The sequence below is a fragment of the Fonticula alba genome, assembly GCF_000388065.1.
Source record: "Fonticula alba strain ATCC 38817 unplaced genomic scaffold supercont2.6, whole genome shotgun sequence".
In the NCBI taxonomy this organism is placed as follows: domain Eukaryota; order Rotosphaerida; family Fonticulaceae; genus Fonticula; species Fonticula alba.
The window spans coordinates 1082882-1091554 of NW_009242976.1; the positions used below are offsets into that span (position 1 = coordinate 1082882).

Sequence of the window (8673 nt, forward strand, 5' to 3'; positions counted from 1 at the left end):
CCCCCCCCCCTCGCGCGCGCGCGCGTCTCGCGCATGGGTAACCGGCAGCTCGCGGAGGCGTCTAGGGTGAAACTGCCAGCCCTCCCGCAAGGTTACTCGGCCGCCCTGGGCTTGTACTTCGCAGACAGCCTCCGGGATGCCGGGCAGGCAGGGCGGGATCCGCGCCCACCGGTGCGAGCCGGAGGCGTGCCGGAACGGGAACGGCGGCGGCCGGCGGCAGTTCCCGCCAGAGAGTGCCGCAGTCACACGACAGCGGCCGGTCAGATAGTGGTCTGCCCTTCCCCGGGACGCAGTTGTGAACCCGGGCACCTCCACCGACCCCCCCGGGTGTGGTGCCCACGCCCGGTCGCCCCCCCCCCCCGCCCCCGGGTGACTGGCGGGCGGTTGCAGGCCCGGGACCCGGCCTTGTATGCGCGCATGGGGGCGCGTTTATGCAGAAATACGCCCGCCCGCCCGCCCGCGCAGGTGGGCGACACCTCAGCCCTGTCTAGTGCGTGCGCGCGCGCACACAGACACTCGGCCAGCACGGTCGCAGACCCCAGGGCTGGCGCACACGTCCAGGTGTCCCCCCCCCCCGCCCCCTCCGCCCAAGCCTGCAGGGTGAGGGCGGTTGCAGGGGAGCCGCGGGCAACGGCCGGGCAACGCATTCGCCGGTGTTCCGCGGCCCGCCGGTCCCCCGCTCAGCCGGGGCACTCCGGCCGGGGGCAAACCCGCCGGGGTGAGCAGCTTCGGCGCGGCCATACCAGCAGCCGGCGAATTCCATTCATTGCGTCTAAGAGATACCCCTTACAATGCCGCCGGGGCGCAGCCCCGGGTGCTGCTACACACACACTCAGGCTCCATAGCTTGTTTCCCCTCTCGCCCTCTCCTCCCCTCTCGCCTCCTGTCCCTCCCACGCCGGCGCTCTCCGCCTCGCCCCCCTCGCCTGTACATACCCCCGCCCCCTGCTGCATTGCACACACACACACACACTCTCCCTCTTTCTCTCCCCACCGCCGGCGGCCTCCCCTGCATCCTTCGGCGCCTTCTGCCCCGTGGTCGCTACCCCGGCCCCCCCCCCGCCCCGAGCCCGGTGAGGGCTCTCCTTTCTCCTTGCCAGCCTTCGCTGTCCAAGCCCCACCATGGCATGACGCCACGCTTCTCGACCGCCACGTTTCCTCTCTGACCGCCCTCCTCCCCCTACTACTCCCCATCTCTCTACCTCTCTCTCCCCCTACACACACACACACACACGCCTTCCTCCCCCCCCGTCTCCCTGGCTTTATCCTTGCCGGGCTTGCGGTTCCCCGCCCCACACAGGACCCCGGCACAGGCCTCCCCTCCTCCTCCCTCCCTCCCGTTCTAGCAGCCCCCCCTCCCCGGAACTTTCCGCCTCTCGGACCCCGTGCGCGCCTCCCCGCCCCTTTCCATCCCTTCTTGGCACCCCTTCTCTCTCTCTCTCTCTTTCTCTCTCTCCCTCACCCCTACTGACCTGCTCCCTCTTCGGTCTTTTTTCTCTCTCTCTCGCACCATCTCTTCTCGCCTGCTGTCGCCGGTCTGCTGCCGCGCTGCACACAGTCTCGCCATGTTGGAATATAAGATTGTCCTGCTCGGCTCCGGTGGTGTTGGCAAGTCCGCACTCACCGTGCAGTATGTGTCCGAGATTTTCGTCGATCGTGTGCGTCCCTTCCTGCACATGCCCCCCATGCTTGCCCTGGCTGCTGCTCTACACCCAGCCCAACAGTTTCTGACCTCCCCCCCTCCCCCCTCATCTCCTCGGCCAATCTTCATCCCTGGCCATGTAAACCCCGCCCTCATGCTATCACTCCCGCTCTTTGTACGCGCTCGCACGCAGTACGATCCGACGATTGAGGATTCTTACCGTAAGCAGATTGAGCTTGATGGCCAGTCCTTCATGCTTGAGATTCTCGATACCGCCGGCACTGTGCGTCTTCTTGTCGATTGGCGCGGCCGGCCGCCCACTCGCCCACACGCACACGCACACACCCACACGCACACACGCACACACGCACGCACGCACACACACACACACACCCCTTCTCTCGCCTCCTCACTTCGCGTATGCGCCGTTCTTCTCACCCATTTCTCATCCTCGTTCGTACATTTCCGTAGGAGCAATTCACTGCCATGCGTGACATGTACATGCGCAACGGCCATGTACGTCTCCCCCCTGCCACACCCTCTGCCTTTCGCCCCTTCCCCCCCTCCCGCCTCTCCATCATCTTCGCCTCTTCGCTGCTCGTCCACCTTGTCGACAGCACCAGCCGGGGCAATGGCCCAACACCCCAGTGCAAAGCGCGCGCACCCCCCCCCCCCCTCCCCCTCCCTCTAACGCGCACGCACGCACACACGCAGGGCTTCATCCTGGTCTACTCGATCGTTTCTGAGGACACTTTCAAGGAGCTGAACGGTGTGCGCGCGCGCATCCTCAGTGTCAAGGACACCGAGGAGATCCCCCCGATGATTCTGGTCGGCAACAAGTGCGATCTCAATGACCAGCGTACCGTCACCAAGCAGCGCGGTATCGACCTGGCCAAGGAGTTCCAGAACATCGCCTTCCTCGAGACCTCGGCCAAGCTCCGGACCAACGTCAACGAGACCTTCGAGACCCTGGTCCGCCAGATTAACAAGGGGAACCCCCTGCTCGAGCGCCGGCGAAAGCGCTGCACCCTCTTCTAAGTGCGTGCCCACCGGCACCCTCCACGGGCGCATGTGTGTCGGCGGCCGGACATGCGATTGGTCAATCCCTCCCCTCCCCTCCCCTTCCTCCTCCTCGCCGTCCTACGGCGGTGGCCAGTTGCACATCCTTCCCCCCCCCCCCCCCCCCCCCCTCATACCCACAACTGGTGGTTGACTCTGGCCTTTCCGTCTGCCTCCCGCCCGCACTTTCCCCTCTCCCGCCCCCGATATACATACCTCCCGGGGGCGGGGACCTTAGCTTTCCCCCCACAGGCGGACGCGATATGGGCTTCGCCCCCCCCCCCGCTGCCCCGGCCGCCGCCGCCGTCGGCCCCCTCCGTCTCTCTTCCTTCCTCTCTTGGCGATGGGGAGAACATGGCCCGAGGCGGATCGGCGTGGGGGCCGGCGATCGTGGCTGGGGATGGTGACATGCGCACGTGCATATCCACCTTCCCTCTGCCCCCCCCCCTCTTCCATGGCCTCGCCTCGGTTCCTTCTTCCCTTCCCCCTCTCTCCCCTTCGTCTGGCAGTGGCAGCGCCCTGAGTCGCGCGGCGCATGCGATGCGTCCAAATTCGCTGCGCCGCCAACCACGGTCTCCTCCTCCCCGTTCTCCCCGTCTTTCCCTCTCTCCCTCTCTCTCCCCCTCTCTCCTTCTGTCCCCTTTCCCTCTAGCAGCGCGGGTTTCCCACCCTCTCTTTCCCTCCCCCTGCTGGAGGTGAAGGCAGGCGTGTTTTCGAGAGCTCCCCCCTCTCCCTTCCTTGTGCTCTCTCTATCCTCTCCTCGAGGGGAGCCCTCCCCCTCCCTTCCCTCCCCCTTCCTCCTTTCCTCCTTCTCGCTTGTGTCGGCTCTGTCACCTGCGCCTTTCCTTGCCTGGTGAGGGATGACCATCGAGAGGAGGACTGCCACAGGCAGGCAGGGCGCACCCCCCCCCCTGGATGCCGTGTGGGCCCATGCGACATCACGCATGGTGATGCAAGGCCGGAGGAGCCCACACACGCATGGCGCCCCCTCCACTCTCCCCCTCTCCTCCTCCTTCGTGCGTCGCCTCGTGTGTGCGAGAGCGCTGGCCGGTATCCTCTCACCGGGACCATCCTTCCTCTCTAGAGCTCTTCTCCCTCTCCTGCCTCCTCTCTCCCTCTCATCCGAGGGATGGATGTGGGCTTCTCTTCCTCTCCGTCCCATATGACCTCATCCGGCGAGAAGATGTGCCCCTGGCCGTGATCTGCCGGTCAGTTCCTATCCACTCTCTCTCTCTCTCTCTCTCTCTCGTCCCTCCACCTACCTCCCTCTCCCTCTCTTCCTCGATCTTCTCCTTCGCTCCTTCTCTGGCATGTGGGCGTCGCGCGCCACCGTCTCACTTCAGGTTCGTCGCCTGCCCCCCCCCCCCGCCCCCTTGACTCCTCCTTCCCAACTTGCACATCCGTGTGAGAGGATCGGAGAGCATGTCGTTTGCCCTTTCCCCTTTCGTGTCTCTGCCCTCGCACGGGGCAGACTGGCGCTCGTGTCTCCCCCTCTCTCTCCTCCCTCTACCGCTCGCTGTCCGCCTGTGCGCTAATTATGCACCCCCCTTCGCCTTTTCTCTCTCCTTCCCTTGCTCTTCCCTGTAGACGGCGATTCGCACATGTGTGCTGTGTACACACATACACACACACACACGCACGCACGCATGCATGCACGCACTCTCCAGATCCCCCCCCCCGCAACGGGTTGGATCATCTCTCCTATCTCCCCTTCCCCTCCTCTCCCCAGGCAATTGTCACCAGGGCATATCTCACAAGACAGTCCTTCTAAGATTTCCCCGCGACCCCTCCTCCTTCCCTTGGGATGCTGTGTGCTCCCATCCTGCATACGTGCGTCCACCCCCACCCCCGGACCCCCCCTCTGCTTCGGCTCCTCCCCCCCCTCCCCATATCCCGTCCTGTGTGCCTGTGTCCCATGTACACGCGCTGCTTCTTCTCTTCTCCCTCCTTCTTCCCGGAGGTGTAGGGTCTCGCTGAGGCAGACTCTTTGAGAGGGGAGGCCATACACGTGCGCACACAAGCATACGCACGTCCCCGCATCCACGCATCTACACGTGCATGCTGTTGGCTGTGTGAATGCGTGTGTGTGTGTGTGTGTGTGTGTGTGTATGTATGTGCCAAATGGACATGAGGGGAGATCACCGAGCCGAGGGGCAGGGGGCCGCCCCACCAGTGGGTGGAGCCAGGAAAAAGAGGCCCACAGCGCGAGAGAGAGAAAAGAGGCCGACAGCCCGAGAAAGAGAGCAAAAGAAGGTCCGAGAGTGTGGCAGAGGGAGAAGTGCGCATCGGAAAAGAGGCCAGGGAAGAAGGGCGCTCGCCTCCGTGTGTTCCTTGAGCAACGGCGGTGTGTGTGGCACAGGGGTGAGGCATGCGTGCGTGCGCGCGCACACACATACACATGCGCGCGCACCTCCTCCCTCCTCTGCCTTATCCTCCCCCCCCCCCTCCCTCCCCTCCCCCCACATCATCTCTCCCCTTCCTCAGCCTTCCCTCTCCTTTTTGCCCCCCCGGTCACGCGGCGGCTTTCTTGTATCATTCCTTTATTTTCTCATCTCTCTCCAACAAAAGATTCTTCCATACACACCTGGTTTTTCCATCACCTTCTCATGTCGCTCCCCAACCGGCGCGCCGCACCCCCCTCTCCAGGGCGTGCATGGCTGTGTGTGTGTGTGTCTCTCTCTCTCTCTCCCTCTCTCTGTGTAAATACCTGTCTGCGTTCTGCATGGGGGACCAGCACTCGCTAGACGCCGCGGCGCGTGGGCATGGCGGCGGAGCATACCCGAATGCTGGCATGCCTTCTTCCGCACCCCTGATGATCGGCACTAGTGGGGGCAGCATTTCGGGGGAGGGCCGCTCGGGAGCCGCCCTTCCTACCGAGGGGCAACACCCGGCCAAGGCTAGGCCACCGAAATCGCCACTCGCAGGGGGCCCCACCTCCCGCCGCCAGATGCGCAAGGGGGGGGATTCCCCCAGGCATGCCCGCCCTGCTGCGTGGGGGGTGTCCGTCGCCACGTTTTGTCATCCCTGAAGGGAGGCCTCTCGGAGCCCGGCCGGAGTGTGTGAGGGCCATGTGTGTGCGCGTGTGTGTGTGTGTGGGGGGGGGGGGGGGGGGTTTGGCAGGCACTTCGCTTGTGGAAGCAGGTACACGCCAGAGAGGCAGCCCGGCGGGGAGGCGGCCCCATGTCGCTGGGTCGGGTCCTGGAGCAAAAATATGAGAAATAAAACAACGACAAGAAAGGCGCCACCCTCTGGCCATCGGGGGGCAGCCGGCCGGCTGGCTGGCTGGCTGGCCGGATGAGTCAGCTCGCTCTGGCATCAGGGGGGGGGGGAAGGAATGGAAGAACGCTGGCGGGCGAAAAGGGACGAGAGCCCGGGTCCCGTGCTCATCCGGGGAGCTTCCTCGACCACATGAGACTCACGGGACGACCACGTTATACAAACAATCTCCCGATCTCCGGACAACAAGTCTTCCTCTCAACAGCCTCGGCGCACGCGTTCCCCCCCCCCCCCCCGGGGGCCGAGTGTGAGAGAACGCCTGCTGGGACAAGCCGCTCGCCGGGCTGCCGCCGCCGGGAGGGAGCAAGGACCAACGCCGGAGAAGATGCGCCTCCACAAGCGAGCATCAAGCGCCTGTGAATGTAGGCGGAGGGGCCGGCAATGTTAAAGGACCCCGAGGGCCATTTTAGGGCTTCCGGGTGCCGCGAGCCTCCCCTGCGAATTTGCAGGTCCTGACCCGGAAGGAAAGGTGTTATCGAGGGGCTCCTGGAGCTGCCGGCGGTTGCCCATTCAACCCGCGGACCTGGGCCCCCTGTGCAGGAATGCCCCCGCTTCCCCTGGGCGCCCTCCGGCCAGTGCGTCCTCGCACGTTGTTTCCCCCCTGCCCCCCTCGCGTCGATCCCGGGAGATGTGCGACTCTAGCCCTGTGGGCCTCGGCTTGGGCCTGATTGATGGGGGTGGCCCAGTCCGGTGTGGGGAGTGTGAGATCTCGCCAGGAGGAGGCCCCGGGGGCCTGTTTTTTGTCCGGGCCCCGAGCCAGGATGACTGCCGGCGTGCTTTACGCCTTCCCACCAGCACCTCCGACAGTCGCCTCGCCCTCGCCCGCCTCGCCGCTCCCTCGTCCCCCTTTCCTGTTCGCCTACCTCCTCGCCGCCGCCGCCGCCGCCGCCGCCGCCCCCTCCCCTCGCCACCGGCCGACCGGCGTCCCTGTCGCCCATGCTCCGGAGGAGCCCGCTCTCGACCGGGGGTGCCGCTCTTGGCGAGGGGGTTTTCTCCCCACCCCGCCACTTGCGACCGCCAGGGTCCTTGTCGCCGCCTGCGCCACCCTCGGCCTCGCAGGCCTCGCCGGAGGCCTCGATGTCGTTCGCCCCTCATCACTTGTCTCCGCGCCCGGGAGCCATGTCCCCCGGGCCATCGTCAGCCACGCCGTTGAGCTTGACCCAGGTGGAGGAACTCCGTCAGGCAGCCTCGTTGGCGGCCTACCATCTTCCCGACCAGTCTCCGATGCCGGTGATGAACCACCGCCTGATCGAGCTGATTGCCCGACTGGAGCAAATCCTCCAGCTGACAACCAGCTCGGAGCCCGGCTCCAGCGCCGGGACCGGGACCGGGACCGGGTCCGGGACCGGGTCCGGGGGCGGGGCCGGCACCGCGACCGACACCAGGTTCGGTAGTGACCCAACCGGCGTGGAGTTGTCGGCCATCTCCCTCCCACGCATTGTGGTTGTTGGCAGCCAGTCCACCGGCAAGTCTTCGGTACTGGAGGCCATCGTTGGTCGGGACTTATTGCCGCGTGGCCGGGACATTGTCACGCGTTGCCCGTTGGTGTTGCAGCTGCGCCATGTCCCGCCATCTGGTGCGTGCGCGCACCGCTTGCCATCCCCGCTACCCGCCCCTCCCTTCCCCCCTGCCCCCCTGCTCCTTCGCCCCCCACTCGGGGCACTGGCCTTTGCAGGTTGTTGACGATCCCCGTGCTCTCGCCACACGGACACCCGTGCCTCCGCCAATGTGGCAGATCGTTCGCAGGAGGAGCGAGCCATTTTTTCGCACGCCCCGATGCGCCTGTACCGGCCCCATGAATATCCCGAGGTCATCAAGGAGATTGAGGCCGAAACTCGGCGCATCACTCGCGGCACGCATTCCCTCAGCTCGAAGCCCATCTACCTGACGGTGTGCGCACCGCGACTGGTGAACTTGACCCTTGTGGACCTGCCTGGGCTAACCAAGGTGCGTGCTCCCCGGGGTTGGGTGCATGTGCCACCCCTCCTCCTCTCCCTGCCTCCCTTTTTTCTTTCTCTCTCTCTCTCTCTCTCTCTCTCTCTCTCTCGTGCGCGCGCGCGCGTGTGCTCACCTCAGCTTGGTCCATCCATGAAACCGTATTATTGGCGTGACTAATTTTGCTCCTGGGCCTGGCAGATTGCGGTTGGCGACCAACCGACCGACATCGAGCAGCAGTCACGAAACATGGCCCTGGATTTCATCTCCCAGCCAAGCACCCTGATCCTGGCCGTGTCAGCAGCCAATGTGGACATTGCCAACTCGGAGGCACTCAACCTCGCGCGCCAAGTGGACCCCACAGGTCCGTGCTTTTCGCTGATCATCTCCTGTCATTCTCGTGGGCTTTCTGGCGCCCTCGCCCCCCCCCCCCCTTTCCCACCGCACGGCACTGCTCATGCCCGCGTGCGTGCGTGCGTGCGTGCGTGCGTGCGTGCGCGCACGTAAAGACAGAGAAGTCACTCACCTCGGCTCCTTCTCTGTCCTTTGGCTTCAGGCGAGCGCACCATCGGGCTGCTGACGAAGGTCGACCTGATGGAAGTTGGCAGCGATGCGTTGCCGATCCTACGCGGCGAGACGGTCCCTCTGCGTCTTGGCTTTGTGCCGGTTGTCAATCGGTCTCAGCAGGATATTCAAAATGGTCTGGCGATCGGGTGCGATTTGGTCCTTTCCCTCTCTCTCTCTCTCTCTCTCCCCCTCCCC

The 8673-nt window shown here is 65.2% G+C and overlaps 2 protein-coding genes across 2 annotated transcripts in view; both read left to right on the forward strand.

The window, feature by feature from the left end:
- Positions 1-798: 798 nt before the first annotated feature.
- Positions 799-2824, forward strand: H696_03909 (Ras-like protein Rap-1b). The gene is made up of 6 exons (XM_009497772.1): positions 799-927; positions 1300-1384; positions 1558-1657; positions 1835-1924; positions 2113-2157; positions 2356-2824. Exons 3-6 carry the CDS (start codon positions 1565-1567, stop codon positions 2677-2679), a joined length of 552 nt encoding a protein of 183 aa, XP_009496047.1. The 5' UTR covers positions 799-927; positions 1300-1384; positions 1558-1564; the 3' UTR covers positions 2680-2824.
- Positions 2825-6851: 4027 nt separating this feature from the next.
- H696_03910 (hypothetical protein) overlaps positions 6852-8673 on the forward strand; it is a gene marked incomplete at its 3' end in the record, with an annotated part of 9759 nt that continues 7937 nt past the window's right edge. The window contains exons 1-4 of the mRNA XM_009497773.1: positions 6852-7552; positions 7712-7923; positions 8113-8275; positions 8468-8624. Of these exons, the coding sequence (XP_009496048.1) occupies positions 6913-7552; positions 7712-7923; positions 8113-8275; positions 8468-8624 (1172 nt within the window). The 5' untranslated portion in view covers positions 6852-6912. The remainder of the gene's footprint in view (positions 7553-7711; positions 7924-8112; positions 8276-8467; positions 8625-8673) is intronic.

Coding starts and splice junctions, on each gene's coding strand:
- H696_03909 (XM_009497772.1), top strand. CDS start 1,565: ATGTTGGAATATAAGATTGTCCTGCTCGGCTCCGGTGGTGTTGGCAAG. Junction 1,658..1,834: donor CCGAGATTTTCGTCGATCGT/GTGCGTCCCTTC, acceptor GCTCGCACGCAG/TACGATCCGACGATTGAGGA. Junction 2,158..2,355: donor TGTACATGCGCAACGGCCAT/GTACGTCTCCCC, acceptor GCACACACGCAG/GGCTTCATCCTGGTCTACTC.